The sequence below is a fragment of the Larus michahellis genome, chromosome Z (genome assembly GCF_964199755.1).
Source record: "Larus michahellis chromosome Z, bLarMic1.1, whole genome shotgun sequence".
NCBI lineage: Eukaryota > Metazoa > Chordata > Aves > Charadriiformes > Laridae > Larus > Larus michahellis.
Window position 1 is genome coordinate 19856332 of NC_133930.1, and position 21752 is coordinate 19878083.

Sequence of the window (21752 nt, forward strand, 5' to 3'; positions counted from 1 at the left end):
AGCTGAAACAGGATTGCAGCCCTTCACATACGAAGAGGGCCACACTGAAGAACTTAGAAAGTTCACTTGGATCAAAGGACGTTGCTGTATGTTCACATATCTGGAGCCAATTTTCAGCTGCACTCAAGACCATGGCAAGATTCCACTAACATAAGTCAAAGCCCATGTTACCTGTCTTTATCTCTGCTATTGCATACCCAGTGTCAGGATGATGGAGTGGCAAAGCCATTACCTATTTGATACAATCCTATCTTCTCTAACAGATCACCAGATTTTCACATGTGGAAATATCACATCCTCATGGTTAATTTAAGCACCAGCTTGTGTTTTGCAGAAATGGACTACCTAACAGACAAATACCTCTGTTTTCCAAGAAAAGCTGCTACAACTCAACACGAAGAATTTTTCTTTTTCATTTAATTACATTTTTCAGGCTTCCAGATCAACCTTTTTTTAGCCAATATTGCCAAGTTTTTACAATAAGATTGAGATGTTTTGCTTTGGTTTTGTTTCTGGGTTTAAATTCATAAGGACAGGCTATTTTATTTTACCAGCTGCCGAAATACGTTCTCTAAGCGCTCCAGTTCAGAAACTAGAAGACACTGCAGCAATTCACTTGCAGAGACAAGAGTTCTTAGCTCAAAAATTCCAAAATGTTTTGCCACCAAAGTACACAGGTTTACAGTCATGCTTTTGTTCAAGGAAAATTTCTTTAGGAACTGGAAGAGAGCTATTACATGAGTGTACATGTAAAAGAAAAAGTACCAAGTTTGACAAACAGTGTTTTAAGCCTGCCAGCAAAACAAACAAGCAGTTTGAATATGAAGGGGTTTTTTTTGTTGTGTAATTGCAGCAGGAGAGAATTACTCACTCTGTAACCTAATTAAGAGAGAAACTTGAGGGTTTGGTGTTGTTTTTTAAGTAGGGAGAATTCCTGACAGTAAGTGTTATGCTCTCAGTTTTCATGAAACAAAGAGGAAAAGAACTCAAGATTTAATTTAAGCTTTCTTTTCTTCCTATTAAATAATCTTCTTTATGTGAAATTTGTTATGAGAACTTTTACATAACCAGCAGTTACCTAATTTTTTCCACTAACTATACATTTAAATATTTCTTTGTAATTTTTTTCCTTTCTACATCTGTTTAATTGAAAGGAAAGGATGCACCTTTTTGCTAAATCAGACTGATTTGGCTACATTATACAGTACTTGGAAAATACTTTAAAAGTGTGTAATCTAGAGTTGGAATTAAGAAACATGTTTCCACTTTCAACCATGAGATTCTGGGAAAGGAGTGGGAAGAGGAAAAGCAGCAAATAAAGGGCCAGCTGACGACAGTTTCACCAAAGCAATTGCAAAATTCGTTTGTATAGTCCATAGTAAGATGATGAGAGAAACTGGAAGTTGGTTACACATCTTTAACTGCCTATTTCCATTTTTCACGTTACTGTTGGAATTCCTACTGCAATCTAAATGATGCACTGCTTGCCAGCAGTGGAGTAGAAGACTATGTGAAATGGTGTTTAGTTGAACATTAACCTATCCCAAACAATTTTGCTCTTGCTTATTTTACAGGGAGAAAAGACAATACTTAGTACCTATAAGCAAATGGTCCTGAGGTTTCACCACAACAGAAAAAACCCACTAATTTAGAGAACGGCCCACTATTGCCATGACAGGTGCCAAGCATCTCCATGACCTTTAAGGAGGCGGACTGTACACTGGACTTCTGAGGAATACATGTATGTTCAGTTTCATTAGCTTCTACAAACTGGAGGAAAGGGCGACCACGATTTAGTGAGAGATAAGGCCAAAATGCAATCTTGTAGATCCACTCTCATGCCTTGTCTTCTTCACAATGTTCATCCTCCTGCTTTTCATCTAGCCAGTAGCAGCAGTACCCTCTGAAGGTGCTCTTCGAGGCAACTTTGCACCTTAAGGGATCATAGTGGCTCAGTTGTTATTCATATCCTCTTAAAGCACAGCCTTCAGCTGTAGAAAGAGACTGTTTCTTCAAGTTCCCCATGCTTCAGACTCAGATTTGGAGTTTCTCTATTTTCTGTTAAAATTTGTCTAGTTGATCTTGTCAAGGACCAGTGATCAACAGGTTCTGGGCTGTTTTGCTAGGTAGTAGCAAGAAACAGATGACAGTCCTCTGGATCTGGTTTCTCTCCCCTTTAATTATACAGTGACAACAACCTGATCACTCAAGTGCTCTGGAACTGGCCCATCCAAGACTAAAAGACCAGGAGGCACTTCTGTAATGTTCACACAAACAGACGGGCTAACCCTGAAAGCTACAGCAGCAGTGACAAAGTTGAACAAGAAAAGAGTCTGCAGAGATTTTAAGCCTTTACCGATGAAAAATAGATGAAAAGCTTCATACACATGGACAAAAATGAAAGTGCACAGGATGGAGAAGAGGAGGAGAAGAGAGAGACAAGACCGGTATTTAAATTATTGAGCAGGGCTTGCAGGGAAGAGACAGCCTTAAGATTTTGGCTAGAACTGTAAGAACAGGGTAACACATATTTGTATGGAGTAAAGCTAAACTAGCTGAAGTAATTACATGGGCTATGCTGAGTTCACAGTTTCCAACTCTAATTTGTAGGTTCAAGCCTGTAGTTGTACTGTAGTTTCCATTGAAAACCTACAGATAATTCACAGTAATATTAATAGCCTACAGGGAACTCATATTTAATCACAACTGGCTGGATGACACGGCATGACACAAAAGCCTGTAAGGAAGGAAGGGAAGTCCAGAGTGGGAGACTAGAGAGAAAGTGACTGTGAGATTGGTTCTCCACCCACAGACAGGGAATGTCAAGAAAAAACAAAATCCAAAGGAAGTGGGAGGTGAAGTCTTCCTTTGGCAAAAAAAAAAGACTGTTTAATGAAAAAAAGTTTGTTTCCGTTTCATATTTTTTTAAAGATTAAAACAAAAAAGTCATTTCAGTTCCACAATTTATCCTAGAATTGGAAGTGCTGGATACCAAACTATGATGATATGATCTTTTTACAATATGTGTAACACTGCACTAATATTCTGTTTTGTGGCATTTATCACACCTGTAACTTCAGAGTTAAGTTCCTTAAGCTAGAGGCAAAAGTAGTTGGATTCTGATACTTCAGTGTTCACTTGGCTTTGTCAGCAAGCTGCATGGGATATTTTTCCCTGAAGAGGGACAAAATAGCATTTATAGCTGAATTAGCCTATTCTACTTATGGCAGTTGCCATAAATATTTAAGACCAGCAGAGAATATTCTTCAACAGCTTCAGGGTCTGAAAATACTGTCAGTGTACTACTTGAATTTAGAAACATTTTCTTAATTAAGTCTATGGACAGAGTTTTAGATAAGTCTTACACTTTAAGACAAGTTAAGTTTTATATCTGAAAAGAAAGAGACTCTTAAGTTTCTAACCATTTCAGTTATACCGTACCATCTAGTTCAGAACCAAGTGTGGTACTCACAAAACCTGGCTATGCTTTCACAAGAAATTCAAGACAACCTAGACTGTCCTGCTCTTCTCCCACCTATGACCATCCACTGCTATCCCCTTCCTTGCAATGGCACTAGCTTTCCACACCAACCTGTCCAAAAAAAGCAAAAACCCATGCCTACACAACACAGGTTTTTCAGGAGCACTTGCTCATCTGGCCAAGGGCATGACTGTTAGAGCTGGTGTAAAGGACGAAATAGGATCATGTAGCCAAGGGTGCTGAAGAAAGGAGAACAAGGACAGGCTAGCCATTATCTCAGATCAGCTTAAACACCTTGTGAAATTGTTTCCGAATTAGTGGCGAGTTCTCCTCACTGGTTTGAAGTAGTTCAAAGGAATGCATTGTACTTTTTGTAAACATCCTTTAATTAGCCCAACTGGCCTCCTTATCTGTGGAAGCAACTAAATCTTCGCTTGAGTCTCTGTGCCGTCTTAAAAACTTGCGTTGGTGTTCCAATTTCTCCATGACATGCAAGAATCCTACCTGGTTCTCAATGAGGAAGTTCCTCTCATTTAAACAAATGAATATCTATAAACTGGGAGAAAGGTAGCTACCTTTAAGGGATACTATGGCATACGAGAATATTACAGCTTGATTATTAACCAAAGTTTTTTCCTCGTGCTGTACTGAACTCACAAGTAAGTGGTAATGAAGAGAAACTGTACTAGACTAACAGAAGACTAAGAAGAACTTCTATTTCTCTACATTTAACCTGAAAACAAGGGATCAATACATTCTGCACTTGATGTGCTGACAGAAAGTCAACTTCAGCTTTTGTAAAAAAAGCCACAATTTACAGTTAAGTTGCGGGGTGTCAAACAGGAATTCTGGCTGTATCAGAGAAATAAGCTCCATAAAACACAGCAAATGATAGCCTCAAAACACATCAGTTATTCAGCTTAAAGGCGGCTCATTTAAGAAAAAAAGTATTTTTCATAGCCTACATCTTTATTAGAGATGATGCTGTTAAATAACCCCACAGACAGATAAGTGACATCATTCTGATCTGAACCTATACAGCTGGTAATTATTACTGAGAAGAAAAGGAGAATTTATGTTCTCCCACTCTTACACATGTATTTTTGCTTTTATTTTCAGCCAGGACAACCATATTTGCTTTGCTGCTCATTTTACACTGTACAGTCTGAGGTAAGGAAGTATGCAAGGGATTTAAAGAAACTGAGACAGGTCAGCCTCATGCTGCTGGAGAGTTTGGGAGCATCTGTAAAAGAGACTGTTCTTTGCGGAAAAGCAGACGTGCTGAAAATTTTTTCCCACAAGCAGTCAAGAGAAAGAATCAACACCTCAGACAAGAGGTTCTGGGAATGGAGAAAACTATTAAGACGAAGAAGAGATTAAAAAACCCAAAGTATTTAGACTTTTGACACCTAGAGGTGAGGTATGAACAGGAGGAAAATCAATACACTATTTTCAGTAGTTGAGTTCAGTGGATAGCCCACAACTCACCTCCTAGCCACTTTAAAGGACTTTATCTTACTTTTATACCCCAAGGAATGCAAAGTATTTCTGCTACCAACAAACTGATTGTTCTGATAACACCAGAAGCTGTGCCAGGCTTCAGTAAACAGGATATATGTATTTAAAAGCCTGAACTACATTCTAATCTCTGCTACTATTCTACTTGCAACTACGCACTACTTACACTTTTATTTGTTTTATGATCTGTGATTTGGCTAGCTGAGAAGCCAGATCAGCAGCCTGGGCCAGCAGATGAGACAGTTTCACTAAACGACTCCCTTAGCATGCTTCACACTTTTGGTTGAGTGGAAGGCAAGGGTGATGGAGGCAAGAAGTGAAGGAAACCTTCCTTTGAGCTGGACCAGCCTCAACACAGAAGAGTGCAATTTCTAGTCCAGTCACTTACTAACAGAGAACTACATCATATTCTGGTTTCTCCACATTCACATTCAACAGTTTAGTACCAAATGGGAGCACTAGTTTGGTTATCTACTTTATCAATCCATTAGAACAAGTCGCAACACTTATTTAAAAATATTCACATAGACAAGTGTATTCACCCCTATATCTACATTTCAGTCAAAGAACTGGACTTTTAGAAGCACTAAGTACCTGTTAGTCTAAAAACATGCAATTTTTTCTCCTGTAAGCATTTACAGAAGTACAAATACAAAATAAAAAATGCAGAGAGACAAGACAGTAATATATCCTAGCCTGCTCTATTACTTAAACAGAGAAAAAACAGGCAGCTCAAGTGAGCCAGTTGCAGGTCACAAGCAAAGGCTATGTATGCCCTGGGCCCTGCTCTTTCAGAGGGCAGAGAAGGTTGAAGTTAGACCAGTCAATTGACAACCACCTGGAACTCATTAGCAGTTCACCCAGTGGGGCAGAGGCCAATCACCCTGATTACTGACAGAAAGATTTAAGACCCTCAGATTAACAGCTAAAAGTAAAAGACACTAGAGATGGCAGGGGGTGGGGTGGTTTGAGAGGGAGGTCAGCAGCTCCTTGTGTTGCAGTGCTGCTCATGGGGTGGGGAAGAATACAACTGGCTGCAGCCAGAGCAAGCCAAAGCTACTTCTTCCACTGTAACCCTTCCTATTTAGGGGAAATGAATATTTAATCACTGCTTGCATTATGTGCTCAGTATTACATTCGCTATTGGAGGCTTTGACTGTATTGTCTAGAGAATTAAAAATCCCATAGATACAAATCCATGTACACGCCCCCAAAGATCAAGATCTTCCATAATCTACTTAAAGCACTGGGTTTACCAGGCAGGGAAAACAATACAGCAAAAGAAACTGAACTCCTAAGGTCAGCTGTCGGCAAGGCAGGGAGGGGTGGTTGTTTTTTTTTTTTTTTTTTACTGTAGGCATCACCAACTCTGAATGTCATTTAAGACCGCTACTCTTTAAAACTCCAGAAGTTATAACTTTCTTCATTTTAATTTTTGTTTTGTGGGAGTGCAGAGCAAGAGGCTTTCAGAGTATTTCACATATAGCTACACACCATAAACTGAAATACTATTCAGTCTTTAAAAATATAATGGGCAATTAGTTGTTAGGAGTACAAATGCCGTTTTTCCAATGAGTCTCACAAGCATAAGAGTATTTTATTTAAACAGTCTTTAACAAAGTCACGCCTTACACGGCAGTGCTACAGAGGAACTCAGGATTTCCATAAGTTTGTCTACCCTGTCATCCACCAGAATGTCATTTTATACTGAAACATGGTGTCATGAAGCAGTGTGTGAAGAGTATCTTTAGTTATCAGAATCACATTTTTTTCATGGTACACTGAACTTTTTAGTGTCTAACAGCACATTTTGAGAAGATAAGCTCTGTAACTGAAGATAAGCTAGATCTAAACAGAATTTTAAAAGGAAAAATGAAAATACCCTTTATTTTAAAGCTATCAGAGCAATTGTTTTGTACTGATTCAGAAGACTTCCTGAGAAGTTCATTCAACCAGAATTTGTAAGAAATATTTATACAACATTGCTTTTGATATTTGAGTATAATGAATAATGTAACAGCATAGAAAGTCTTCCAGTACTCATATAATAGAGCAGGTGTCACTTTCCAGTTTCAGTAGAAGTTTTCAGTGTTAAACTTGTGATCTTGGTTTCTATATATTAATGATCAGAGATTTTCAAGAGCATTAGACCTAGCCCCAGATTGGCTTGAAGTATTTTAACTGAATACTAGTACTGCAGTATAAGCTTACTTAACGAAACAAAGTCAAAGCCATAATTTCCTGAGTCAGCAAAAAGCTACAGAACTTGTTTAAGAAACGCCAAGAAAATGAGACAGTGCCCAAGATGATGATTTTTGGAATTTAATGGGGAGCAGTTCCTGACTGCAGCTATTTGCAGGTCTTGATCTCACTGTCTCCCTTCTGTATCTCATTCAGCACCCTCTTGACCCCTTAAGGGCCATATATGCTCCCCATTATGTTGCTGCACATGAGAAGGTTCCCTGGTTACAGTTAGAAGGTTATTCTCTCAGGTGTCTCCACCACTAGTTTCCAAACCAGCCCCTTCAGCTTAAGGTAAGCATAGTCCATTGCCCTTCATGTACCTTAAATTAAGTAGATAAGCTTAGGTACATATGTGTTCCTTATCATCCCAGCACTCCAGTTGCAGAGAATATTGCACCTACTGTTAAGTTTCAGTGACTCAGTCAGGACAGGCTTACAGTAATCTGCAGATCTGCAATTACAGAACAAAGTTAAAGGGACAAAAAATGGACTAAGATAAACTAGGGGGAAAAATTCTACCTTATTATAAGTGAGGCGGAAGCTACCTGAGACACTGAAATTTGATATATAATCCCTTCTACACTTAAAGGTGAGCAGAACTCCTGTTTGGTACAGCTTCCTCCTTCCATAGGAAAGGGATCGTGTAACAAATGGCTGTGACTCTTCTTCTATACCAGGGATGGCTAGCTAACATCTCAAAGCTACCTTAGGAGATCAAGCAACCCCCATGGGGCCCCTCTGAAAGTGTCATGATTAGCAATGGCAGCCAGAGGGGAGGAGGCACTAAAATCTAGGCTAGGTCTTGCAAGATCCATTGTTTCAGCAGCAGCATCACAGAAAAAAAGGCTGTATTGACATGGCTCCTGCATACCTTTGGTTCCATTTAGCAGAACTGGGATTTATAGCAATTCAAAAATGGGTGCCTTGACCTGACATACTTGCCTTTCTTAATTTAAAATACAAAAAAAGCTTTATTTTCCTGTTACCAGATGCCACAGGAAGAGGAGTGACAAAACTGTGTTGAAGTATACTACTGAAGTACCTTAACACACTGAGTAAGACTGCATCCTGGTCACAGGTTTTTAAAGATGAATCAGCAAGGACTATAACAGACCAAGAAGAGCCTATTAATGCTTCTCGTACTGGTTGTTTCAAATCCCATCACTCTCTGTTACCATAGAGTGTTTGATAAGTGCACCAGACAGTTTCAACACTATTTTTCTGCACCACATTCTGCTAAAGAAGCTTACTTGGGTCTGTTTTTGGCTTCTATATAAACAAGCAGTCTTGATTTTAAAAGCTGGACCTGACTGTGCTAGAAGGATTCATGTACCAGAGAATCTGGCAAAAGTAGTTTGAAAGGCAGAATTCAAGTTTACCAAGAGACACATTTTAGTTCTGTGCCTCTCAGATCAGTCTTATAACTTGGAAAGGAAAATTCCTACCAGAAAGTGGGCCAATTCATTAGCAGTTGATTGTTAAACAAGAAGAGACAAGCAGAAGATCCTTAATATAAGTGGCACAATTTTCTTCCTTTTTTTTTTTTTTTTAAACTGCAGGACTATATCGCTCTGGCTGGAAAATTGCTTGTGAGCCTACTCAAAGGTGGGACTGAGAAGTCTATTGCCACTGCTGAACTGACTAGTGTTTCCTGGTGTAGTGACAACTATGTTGTTTCAACAAAACAGTCTAAGAAAGTACCTTAAAGAAATCTTGCTTCTTCAGGATAGCCCAGTTTTATGACAAAAATTAAACCCACTTAAAGCTAAAACTAGTCATCCATTATCTGACTTTATAGTGTTTGTGGATTTTTCAGTTGTCTTCAGTCAAATATTTAACCTGATTAAACTTCAAGAAGGAGAAGTTTCTTTTGCAGGATAGGGAAAAGAACCAATCGGAAAAGAACCAATCCCTGGCACCACCACCCTGAGCAGATACAGCAGTATACCAGATACAGCAGATAAGCCCATACCAATGAACCTGACTTTTTTAAAGCCATACTTATGTGGGTGTGTATCTTCCCAATAAGAATAAGGCTCTATGTAATTCTGTTCAGCACTTTCTTTTTCTTTATTTCTCCCCACCATCCAAGAGGAGTTTGTTTTAATTCTCCTGGACTAATTCTGGAAAGTTGTCGTGGATAAATCCAAGTCAATTGGAAGGCTACTAAGCTCAAGTTAATCTCTTATCATCAGGTACATTCCAAAGATAGGTCACCTCTTCGTGCTACCTGCTTCTATGGCTTTAACACAGTCACAGATAGAGGACTATGACAGCTTTATCCTGTCATCAGGATCTGGTCAATGCAACAGAGCTCCTACATAAAACTATGCAGTAGCAGGCAATCATTAGTCGACTCTTTACTTCCCCTCCCAGCAGGGCTGATTGTGGGGTTTCAAACCATGCTGCTTTTAGTCAGTATGAGTATGCTATACAGCTCTTTAAAACCAGGTCAGCATATTGAATCAGCTCAGCATAGGCTCAACAAGCACCGAAGCATAAGGTGAGGCAGGGGCAGGACCTCTTCAACTATGTGAGATGAGCTATTTTATCATTTAGCTGTAGCTTAGTACTTTGTTTTCTACAGAAAATATGTCAGAAGCCCCTTCTCTCCCATTCCCTTAAGCAAAGGTCAACAGCTTCACATAAGCATGCTGCAAGAGCCCTTCTGTCTGTCTAAGGTTGAAAAGTCACCAGGATTCAAGCAGCTGGTAAGGAACTTCACTGCTGACAAGCATCTTCCTGTATTATGCCAAGAGGAAAAAGTGTAGTGCCGAGTTCAAGATTTGGTTCTTGGGAAGGTATTGGAAGGTGAATTAGGATTTATCCATTGCTGTAAAAATCAAGTGCAAGAATTTGTCTTTTTGAGGCAGGGGTTAACTAGAGTACACGATACACTTTAAAAGCAATACTTGGCAGAGCAAGAACCTGATTACTGACTTTGAATAGCGTTCATTAACTAGTCAAGTTGTAACCTGAAGCTCTTCTGTAGGCTTTAGGCTTCCTAGCAAGACACAGAGAGTCTCTGGGTAGAGCATCTTTTTTAACAGGTGGCGGGGGCTGTGTGGAGGGGGCAGGGTAGAAGTGGCTGGTGCCAACCTAAGTAACAAGGAACAACATCACAACCAGAGTATTCAGTCTCATGTGTTTGAGAAAGCACAGTGGGAGAGGTAAGATTTTCCCTGGTTTTAGGCGACAGCCATGTTTCTAATGAACTGAGAGTCAGCTTAATGCGTATCATCTCATGGTACCTGGTGGACATTGTCATTTGAAGACAAGCTGCCCTTTCACATGAACCTGTTACAGCTTAACAACATATTCATGCACTAGAAAAAAAGATTTAGCATCCACATGGCATGGAAAATGGTGACACATATGTCAATGAGTCACAAGTAATAGGGGAGGATTTATTTGAACTAGGGCAATCAGGAAGTGCTAACCCACATAGAAGGAGGCCTTCCTTGACTGAACAGCAATACCTTAATTGTCACGGAGACGGCTGCCTTTAGTGACAGTAAGAGTATATACTCTGAAAAGGGAAGAACAGCACCTAAAGCAAAAACATTGTAGAGGGTGTGCAGAGTGGTCCAACCATCTCACTCTCCCAGGTGACATACTGCAAAAGCAAAATCACCTGTCCTATACCCATGCATCTGCCGTTTAGCATGATGCTCTGTATTACACAACATTCCATCAGTCTTTAAATTGTAAGCTTGAAAAAAAAAAGTGATGTAAGCATTTAGTATTTCTGGGTTTAGTTCACATGTTTTCTGTGTGAAAGACTAGACATCCTCCTTCCCTTACTCAGAAGCAGTTACTCAGTAAGACTGCCACAGACTCACCTTCCCCACCACCAGCCACCTACCAATCTCCTTTTTGCACAGGTACTGCTTGCAGCCCAGGGTACCTCAACACCCAAGTAGCAGACAGCTCCACTGCTCCAGAATGGCTGTGCAGTAAGGAATTTTGCATTTGGTTTCTTGAGCCAGCACAGGGTGGGACATGGAGAAAAGAAGAAAAAAAAGAAGAAATCCCTACACATACGCTAGATTCTATGACAGTTTTAAATATAACTAAGTAACTTTTTACTATTTCCAACATATTGCAGAAGAGTGGAACAGAACAGCAAAGGGCCAAATTCTTTAGAAGACATCAATTTTTCTCATCTTACGTTGTATATATACTTGTATTAGACCAGCAATCATATATTGACAAGTGTACTCCCTAACTAGTTACAATTGCATGTCAGTGATTGTATAGTCAGGCAAGGGACGAGAGAAACACAGTTCTGTTGTACTGCACCCCTGCACTCAAGTTAGGCATGAACTGCAACAAGCATAGACCAGATGCAAGCTGTCCTAGAGTCTAGTGTCACAGAGAATGTTTTCCTTACTGCTCCAGTCTCCTCTGCAGAATTCACTTTAATCTAATTTGGTCTTAGTGAGAGTTTGGTTTAAAGGTAAGTGCGTTTAGTAGTTCTTCCACTGACTACAGGAATATTGCCATGGGTTTCCCAACTTCTTTCTTTAAGTGTTGTTTACCTGTCTTAATGAAGGAGCCTGATTTGCAGTCAAACAATAGACCTGCAAGAGTGACATAGAGTACATGTATAGTGCCTGATAAAGACACCAGTCACAAGTTAACTAATTAAGTTATTCCAATAAGCTATTATTTTTCGCATGACAAATTGAAAGTGCAATAAACCCTAAGAATCAAGTCTCAGTATCAGTGAAAAGTGTTTTCACTGTTGTCTAGAAACGTCATTCCATTTACACATCTGTGCCATGCTATAGAAAATGTCTCTCCATCAGAAAAACAAGGGACAAGTAAGATGAGTATGCAGGAGAAGGAAACAGTCCAGTCCATTCATGTTTTCCAGTGATGGAAAAAATTGATCGCTGTCAACTGGAGCGCACAGGGTAAGGGAGCTGCTGCCTGCAGCACTGCAGAGCTGCATACAGACATGCAGCACACACCCACCCAGCACTGCAGATGAGCACACACTCACAGAATGCAGATACAGCCTCATCGCGCTATTTAATGACAGCTACTGCAGAAATCTGCAGCTTTTTCTTTTTTCAGATTACAGAACATGAAATTAGTTTAATGCTGAAACACTAGTATCATTTAGAAGGAAAGAATTATCAGCCTGGTAAGAGAGAGTTTTTATTTATTTTCTCATGGCACCAAAGACTGCTTTACCTGAATTCTCTTTACCTTACTGGGTAGAAAGGTGGATGAGGGAGGGAGTTTCCTTAAGGCTAATTAAGAGCAGCCTTAAACTTAAGTTTCAGACAACCAAACTGATCTAATAGCTTAATGCCACATAAAGGGGGAGATGTTCCTCCCTCCTGTGCTGCCTGCTCTTTCTTGATCTCTTCCTTGGTCTGTTACCTCTGCTCCATCTTGGTCACTTGTCAGACCTTTCAGTAAACCCATTTACATCACCAAAAATCACAGGAAAGCTCTTTTTCCCTTCCTACCCCTTTGGAAAACTTGTGTTAGGAGAGTTGAACCTGTACAAAGAATGGTTTGACTAAAACAGGAGTAAGTCATAGATGTAGACAGTCAGAGTCATCTGCTTCCATTGTGGTGAGCTTATGGATAAGCCAAGTCACCGTAACTTGAAGTGACAGCCTTAGTTTTTTTTCTGTCCAACATTGCTGAGACAAATTAATTTTTCTTCCCCAACATCACTTACTATGGGGAAGGTGCAGGCAGGAGGGGGAAGAGACAAAATGCAAGCTCTGTATCAAGTGACTAGAGCTACCTTAGGGATAGTGAGTAAGCTACTGGTAGCCCTTTTTGTGGTTACCAAGATTTGAGATTTCAGTCTGCTGGTCTTCATAGTTTTGAACTTTCAGTATGACACGATTAAAGGAATTTTCTCTTGGAGGCTTCATGGTCTCTTTAGTGGAGATACTAGTTATCAGGTTATCAATACCCACAGGCCACTTTATCTGGGCAGCTACCTCGGTCATTTGAGCAGATATCAAAGTGCACATGGCGGGGAAAGGCAGGGAAAAAGTGACAGTTAGAATAAAGTCCACAATCAACAGGAACTATTTTTACAGTAAAAAAATAAAACAGATTCCCCTTTTAGACACACAGGCTGAAGAACTATGTTTTTATAAGGGCTTGTCCCAATTACATGAGAGTGAGGGAGAAAAGAAAGAGAATTTGGTCCTATATCCAGTATCTTTCCTTCCCTACACTTAAATATTTTCGTCTCAGCTAGAGTTTCACTGAAACCTGTAACTCAACGTGCTTAAAGTTGCAGGTGTCAAGAGACTTCATGTTATGCACTGCCTGCATTTTCCTCCCAAGGGAAGAAACAAGCCCAGGGGAAAATAAAGAGTCTGTCAACCTTCCAGCAGACTGAGGCATCAGATTAGGGCATTTGTGATCCAAATGCTACACAGGGGCAGGGGAAGGTGTGTAAATTGATATTACAATGCAGGGCAAGGTCAAGAATCTACTCCCCAAGTAGCAACTTGGAGCAGGGAGAAAGCTTCATTCTTTTAGCTTGATAGCCCTCAAGTCACATGCCTCCTATAATTTTAATATATTTTGTTTTCCTTGATTACTCAAGATTACTTGGGATATACACATATATATGCTTTGAACAGACCAAAGTATATGCACAGTACAAACTTTTGCCTGATTATAAAGATTTTGTAATGACAATTATTAGGACAGACAAAACTGCTTTACTGGCCATAAAGATGGCATGGAAGTTTAAATCTTGCTACAATATAGCTTTGTAAAACTTCTGATCTGAATAAAGACTGCTCCCATATGGATCCACTATCACTCTCTAAAAGCACACTCTCTCATACAGCAGTTATTCAGAGCAATGCATCATTCACCATAATTTTGTTCTTCAATGCCATTTAACTACAGGTACCATTGCTACTTGAAGCATCTAGGCAAAGTAAAATATTGCTCACTGTGTTCATACTGATGCTAGAGACTTCTTCAACCAAGAGGGATTTCATGAGCCAGACCTGTTTGACTGAACACCACCCACTGAGAAAGTGCTTAGATTTATTACTGAAGTACTGCTCTCATTAAACATCCAAAACTAACAGTTCCTAAAGTTGACCAAGTACATCTTCAGATACTGAAGACCCTTCCCAGGCTCTCAACACCCAGAGGGCCACAGGAGTCACAACTCTTTACAGAGTAAAGCTTCCCCTTCACTGATCGATAACTAACATCATTACTCTTTATACCGTGTCATTACACAGACGGAGAAAGTTAATGCAAATTGACAGGCCATGATGTAGTTTCAACAGAGCTAGAGATCGAAACACAACAAGGAAACGTTAGGAAGGTGCTACTATTCGGACTAGCCAAGACAAGCACTGGCAGTGCCGTGGCAGTGTGCTGTGGCTGTTGCGGTTCCACAGACGGCTATCACCGCACCAAGGCATCACTGCTCCTGCCCCTTCTCCTGCCCCTCTCTGCTGCACACGGACACCAAGACACAAACACCACCTTCTAATAAACACCCCATTTCACTTTCAGCCTCAGCCTAGAGCATTAGTGTAGTGTCACCGAGACCGCGTACAACTCAAGCCTTAAAGTGAACCTCTTCTCTACCGCACACCACCCATCGGGCCACCTCTGCCGGAGGCTGGGATGGAGCATGTTTCCCGTGATGCCGGCCCCTCTCAGGGCAGCTTTCCGACCCACCACGGGTGACAAACACATCCCAGGCTGCAGACACCTACCACCCCAGCACAGGCTTTTGCCACAACCGGTCTAGAGCCGACAGAAGAGGTTAGGGAAAGTAAGGACAGTAAGGAAAGTAAGGACATCAGAGAGAAGAGGCAGTTCCAGATGTAAGTGGATGAGCAGCAGCAGCTCCCTCCCCGCAGGGCTCTCCCCTTCCCAGCCCGCGGTCCCGGGAGGCGACAGTGGCCGTACTCCTGTGGGCGGGGGGCGGCAGAGCGCGGCCCCGCCGCCTCCCGGGGGCGGCGGCGAACGGGAGGGCGAGACGGAGATAGGGACGGGGGTGAAGGGAGTGCAGGCAGCGGTGGAAGCGGCAGACAGGCAGGGCCAAGGCGCAGGCTGGAAGAAGACCCGCTCCGGGGTGGTGCCTGGCGCCGCGGGGAGGGGGGAGGCGAGCATGCCATTAGCCCGGTGCCGTGCGGGGAGGGAGCGGAGCGCGGCGCCCCGGGGACGGCTCCCCTCGCCCCCCCACCCCCGCTCCGCGCCCCGCCGACCTACCCAGCACCACGCAGACCACGTCCAGCGCCACGAAGGGCAGCCGCCTCCTGTCAAACATGCTGGCAGCGCCGGGCGCCCGGCCTCAGGCGCGGCGGCGGCGACACCTCCTCCTCCTCTGGCGGCGCTATGACAGCCTCTGCCCTAGCGCGGCGGCAGGGAGGAGCTCGGCCGCCCCGAGGCGCTGCTCGCCGAGCCAATGGCGACCGACCAAGCGACCGGGCGACCGCCCCTCCCCCCTCCGCCGCGATGCCGGCCCCACCGCCCGCACTGCGCTACTGCTACTGCCGCGCCGCCCGCCGGCCCCTTAAGGCGGGCGGGAGGAGAGAGGAGGGGACGGCGGCGCCTCCGCCCGCCCCGCCCGGCCGCCGGCACGCCCCAGGCACGGCCCGCGCTCCAACGGCCGGCCGGCCGGCGCCCACCAATCGCGACGCGGCACGCCCCCTGCCGCCCCGCCCCCGCGGCGCGAGCCCCGCCTCCCCCCGGGGAGCCGCCTGCCCGCCTGAGGCGATGGCGGCCCTTCGGCGCCCCTCCGTCCCGCCCGTGCCCTGCCTCCGCCTGCCTGCCCGGCCGTGCCCGGAGGCGATACGGGCAGCGAGGGGCTGCCGGGGGTGACAAACACCCGGCAGGGCTGTTGGTGGAGCCCGGCTCGGCCGGCCACCGGGGCTCCAGCGCCCCGGCCTGCCTGCCACGGAGCTGGGGGAGCGGTCCTCTGCCGCAAACACCATGAGGGGGGGGGCTTTGGTTTGGGTTTTTTTTTTGTGGTTTGGTTTGGTTTGGTTTTTCCTTTTTTAACAAGGAAAAAGCTGTTTGCACTTCTGGGAGAGTGTTGGAAAATTGCAGAAGAGCTGAGAAGCTTGAGTTTCAGCCCAACCCAAAACAATCTTTATTTTTTTCCATGTTAAAAGCTTTTATTTGGAAAGAAAATAGTGACCAACACGAAGAAAATGTTTTCTGCATAACCGCGCTTTGCCTTCAGCAGCATTAACCGCAAAACAGACAATTTTATTGGCCAGCGTTGTTCTTGCTGTTGGGCACAGTTACCACTGACGCCACTGAGCACATCTGTGTTCTGCTCTAGGATGAGGTGGGATGAGCAGCCTTCCCACACTCACAGCATCAGGCATAAACTTCTCTGCGATTTCTCATGTATTACACCCTCTAATTCCGTAAACAGCTTCACTTTGTATTAAATCCTAAAGGCTGAGTAACAGGTTTGGCAAATCCACAAGGGAAACAAGTTCTTGAGGTGGAAATGCATCGCTAAGTGTGCTGTATCTCCGATTCAGCCATGCTGCCTAAAAAAGTTACATAAAGCAGTTCTATATAGAATATATAAAGAAGCTCTACACAGCAGCCTATACAGGAGTTCCTGATTTCAGCTCGATGCCTAAGAAGCATCCCAGCTTCTTAGGGGGCAAAATGGGCAGTCCTAGAGATTAAAGCTACCCTTGATTTCTGTAAGTGTAGCATAATTTACAGAGTGTGTTTTCCTGTGTAAATATTGTGGGATGACCTCGTGGAGGTAGAAATGCCAGTGTCGTCTTAAAATGCAGAAAGTAATGGAACAAATTGGAGCACGACCTGGCAACAAGGAAAACCAGGCTTATCTTTGTGAGAACTGCTGCTGAACGAAAAGTGTGCAATCTGCTTTGCTGCTCACAGAGCGGGGATCGTTCACAAGGTCTTAAATCAGGAGTAGATGACATCCCCAAAATTGCAAGATGGTTAGAAAAAGCAGAAGACAAGCAATGCAAACATTCCACGCACAATTGCTGTAATTGCTTTCTTCAACCCAAAAGCATCGCGTTAATCTTGTTCGGGCTGCGCAGCAAACAGCTCTCCTGATCCACACCCCTATGCAGTAAATTAGAGACCAAGGAGATTGCGCTAATTTAAATGGATCTCTTCCCAGAAGAATGTAAGCAAGATAGTGATTACTCTTAGAAACACCTGGAAATTGGGCTGCAGCAGCACAGCATTCATCAACAAGAGAAATTAATCACGCTTTATTGTCTTGCAGTTTCTACATCTCTGTTTCACCCTTGAGATGTAGCTTGCCTGAGGGAAGAGGCATCTCTGCAATCTTCTGCCAGAATTCAGGGAAGAAAGCAGTCCCCCAGCTCCTCTCCAAACTTTCCGTTGCACAAGGGATATGAGCCTCGCTGTTGCAACCCTATTCCCACCTCTAGGCTTGCTATGTCTCGGAAACCCCCAGCCAAGCACAGCGTGAGCGATTAGGTTAGCACTGTTCTACGCTCTCAGAAGGCTTTTCTGGGCCCTCACATGCCGGCAAGTATTAACCGTGGAAGCACGCCAACCCAAGCACTTTCAGCCTGAATTACTACTCGGATTACTCCAGGGTTGTGTCAGTACAAGTACTGCATCTTCAGATATGTTGTTATTTCACACAGAAAGGATGTTTTGGTGCAAAACTGGGGGGGGTGTGTGGGGTGTGGGGGCAGGGGGAGCAACCAAAACCCTGCATGCTTAAGCACCTTTAAGAAATAATAGAGTGTCTGTGTCAGCAGCAACGCCCAGGGTAGCAGAAATGGCAAACTGATGGTGCTTCATCAGACAGTTCGCTCCCAAGGGGATGGAGGATGTTTGATTATAAATACAAACACAAATCATGTTCAGCATCAGTGAAAGTTTGGGGTTTTTTAAGTATACAACACAAGTATCAGAGCTTCTAAATTTAATTTCCTCCTGGTACTGCGCGAGTTTTGTAGTATCTTCTGACTTTGTGGTATTTTCCTGTCTAGGCTTTGCTTGGTGTCTGTCCTCTGCAGCAAGGAGCTTAGATGTCCACCATTCTTTCCCACCACAGTGACCCAGTGATGTTGCGGTGGATTCACCCGTATGCTTAGCAGGGTCTATGATAAAGAACATTTTTGAACCGTGACGCGAGTGAAATGAAGGTAACAGAGAAAGCTCATAAGTTGTATTTTATCCCTTTGTTAAATTTACATTTTAAAATAACGTAATATTACTCGGTTATTTTCTTTTTTCTTTTTCTTTTTCTTTTTTTTAATTGTATCTTTTTGTTTGTTTAATTGTGTAAGTGAGCAGCAGAGAACACCAAGACCAAGCTAAAGCCCTGTTCAAGTCTTTGTTTTCTTTCAAGTCTAGAAATCCTGATCTTCAGTGTTTTGCCCATCCTCCTTAAAAGTTGTGTGTGTACTAGGACTAAACTCTCAGGAAGTTTATCATCAGTCTGTAGTGGTACTTGTATGATAATTAATTAGTACTGGCCCAACAGGACTCTTAACTGCAATTAGCATTCATATAGATCAGCAGCTTTAGTAAATGATGGGACTTTCCCAGGCTTGTTTCTCTGTAGCTTGATCTGGGGTGGGAGTCAATGGCTCTGAATGAGCTGTTACCACTCAGGAAAGGGATGAGGGGTCACGGTGGATAGTTCTGGGAAGCCATCCTCTGAGGGATGCCACCAGAGTGCTGGGAATGCTGTCAGGGAAGACATCAGAGTAACCCATCAAGTATCGTTATGACACATCCCTGACTGCCGGCAACCCCACATCAAAATGGATAAGCAGAAGCAGCGAAAATTCAAAGGCAGGCAAAAAGGATTTTTAGAACTGGTATACAACAGCTTCAATGCAAGAGAAACAGAAGTAGAACAGGATTTTTCAACATGGAAAGGGAGTGATGGGAAAGGAAAATTCTTTGTGAAGTACAGATCTATAAAATAAGGAAAGGTGCGGAGAAGATGGTAACAAGGTGTAACAAGTATTCACTACTTTGTATCAGATAAGAACTAGGGAGAACCTATACAAGGCGTGAGACAATAGGGCTCCTTCTTTACACGAGAATGTTGTGGAATTTACTCCCTCAGGGTGCTATGGCATGCAAAATTAGAAAGGAGCCAAGGGGCACCAGGTAAATTCATAGAGGATAGGTCCACTGTTAAACAGTGGATCCTGTTAGTTTAAGAAATATCAGAACTGCTGATTTAGAAAGGTCTGCTGGGGAAGAGTTATTCCACAGGGCCTGCTTCTTAAACTCCCCCTAAGCCTGTGCTGCTGGGCACTGTTGCACGGTATTGGGCTGGAAGCACTTGATCTGAATCAGGTCTTTGTACGTTCAAAGTCATAGTCGATGGCCATAGCGTAACACTGTACAATACATAAATAATAGTTAGCAGAGATTAAATAGTTCAGACTTGTTTGTAATGTTCTGTCAGATTCAGACTCTGCAACACTTCTGTGGTTATTTAGAATTTATCTGCCAAAACCCCATGTACACAGTAAGACCTACAGAAGAGGACCAAGGAGAAAAGTCTGCAAAATGACCCTCCTGAATTTCTCTTACATCATTTCTCCAGGCCACAGAATTTGTCCCTTACAAAATGACATGTGATGCTACCTATAGGACAGGTCTACATGTAGGTCTCTCTGTTGAGACCTGGACCTCTGAAGTCAGCTGACACCCCTTGCACAGAATATTTCAGGAAGCAGAATTTAGATTCCACCAAAATATCTTAGCCTCATATCTATTCTTTTGTTTGGTCTGGCCATTTGGTTGTTTTCTTTCTTTTGCTCCTATGTCTCATGTTTGTTTGGGTTTTAATAAGCGAGCAGTAAGCAATAAAAACATTTCTATTTCTAATAAACAAAGCATGAGGAGTTTCCTGTCTTCTTCCCTTTAATTTTTTCCCTTTAAATACAGTTGATATTTGTATGCATACTTCACCCCCACGTCTATTGAACTGTGTTTATTCACCAAAAACCTCCTGCTGTTAGGCTGACTTGAGATTGTCACCTATGGTGCTCCACTTCTTTGTTCCTGGGAAAGTTCAGATCCATGAAGGGTTCTGCTCCCCCAGTTTTATGTCAAAGTCACAACAGCAACTCTGCAAGAGTAACAGGACCTGTTCTAGTAGAAAAGATGGGTTATTTCTAAAGATAAGTCACAGAAATAAACAATCAAGCAGACATCACCAGACAGCATAATAACATAAATTTAATATTCATATCCATGTAATGAATGAAAATGCATTAAAACTCAAGTTTGTCTATATATATTTAATAGCATGTATCGTACAGTATATTCTAGAAGACACTTCAGGCTACCTCTACACAAGTTAATTAAGTGGGCCCAGCATGCACAAAACAGGTACTGCACATGATCGTTTGTACTACTTATGTGTCAGCTCACAAATGGTGTTGTTCAGCACTAACTAGCACAGGCCAGGGAGCATTCCCCATGGCAATTTTGCATGCAGCCATGCTATTTTGACAGGAAGAAAATGCAGCTGTGTGGCCATCAGCCGTGCTCTACCAGTTGGCCTTAAGGCTAAGAAACTGTCCCAGTTTGCACTTTATTGGATTTTATTATTTGTTTCAATTACGGATATTGCTCTGAAGCAATAATAGATTCTGAAAGAATGTCTCAAGGGCACTCACAAAATGTTCATGACTGAGTGAAACTTCTATTAAAAAAGTCTTATGATTACTGCAACTTGGAGTGATTTAGGGGCTGCAGGATTTGTGTCCTCCCTCTGGCTTCTGATTTCCTCTTTCTCTTCTTCCCTTGGTCATGCTTTCCAGTCAAGCCAGCTAGCAAAACAGAGGTAACTCTGGCAGCAGTGGGAATCTCAAGAGATGAACTTCAACAGGGTAAACCAGCTGCAGAGTGAAGTGTTTGCCAATGAGGTACCAAAGGCGCCCAGTTTTCAAACATCACTCACCTAACGCAGCAACTCGGCCTCCCATGCCTGGTTCTGTATACGTTTGGATATCCACATATTCACTTCAACAGACAGAAGACAAGCTTGAAGGAAAATGTGTGTCATTACCCCTCTCCCAGGTTCACCTCCACGTGCTTCACTGGCTGATCCATCCAGAGCGCAGCAGCTGAGATGTCTGCTCCTGCTGCTTGCCCTTGCAGCACCCCCACCCCTGACACTCTGTGCTTTAAGCAATCTGCACTGAAACCATTGCAAGGCAGCAGCTCCCAGTTGTGTTCCAGTTCAGGATGGCCTGGATACCAGTAGAAGTACTGTTAGAACTACAGCACAGGAGCAGACAGCAGCAGAGATGCCCAGAGAGAACTAGATCTGAGGGTTTTTTCCTGGCCCAATGTCCTGGTTTGAGGTAAAACAGAGCCCATTTTCTGATATGTAATTTTGCTTTTTAGCCGGGCCTCTTCTAACTGACTAATCTCTGAAATTAACAGCATATTGTTCAGAAACTGTTCACTCTCAGAGTGATAAGACCTGATTATACCAAGGAATGGGATGCACAGAGGCTCTTGC

General features: G+C 42.9%; 1 protein-coding gene across 2 annotated transcripts in view; it reads right to left on the minus strand.

Annotated features, from left to right (window-relative positions):
- The window catches only part of PLPP1 (phospholipid phosphatase 1), a 67488-nt gene extending 51650 nt beyond the window's left edge, over positions 1-15838 (minus strand). Inside the window, exon 1 of one of the 2 annotated variants that reach the window (XM_074569097.1) lies at positions 15479-15838. In XM_074569097.1, the coding sequence (XP_074425198.1) occupies positions 15479-15536 (58 nt within the window). In that variant the 5' untranslated portion in view covers positions 15537-15838. The remainder of the gene's footprint in view (positions 1-15478) is intronic. The other variant, XM_074569096.1, reaches the window with a different exon arrangement.
- Between the last annotated feature and the right edge of the window lie 5914 nt (positions 15839-21752).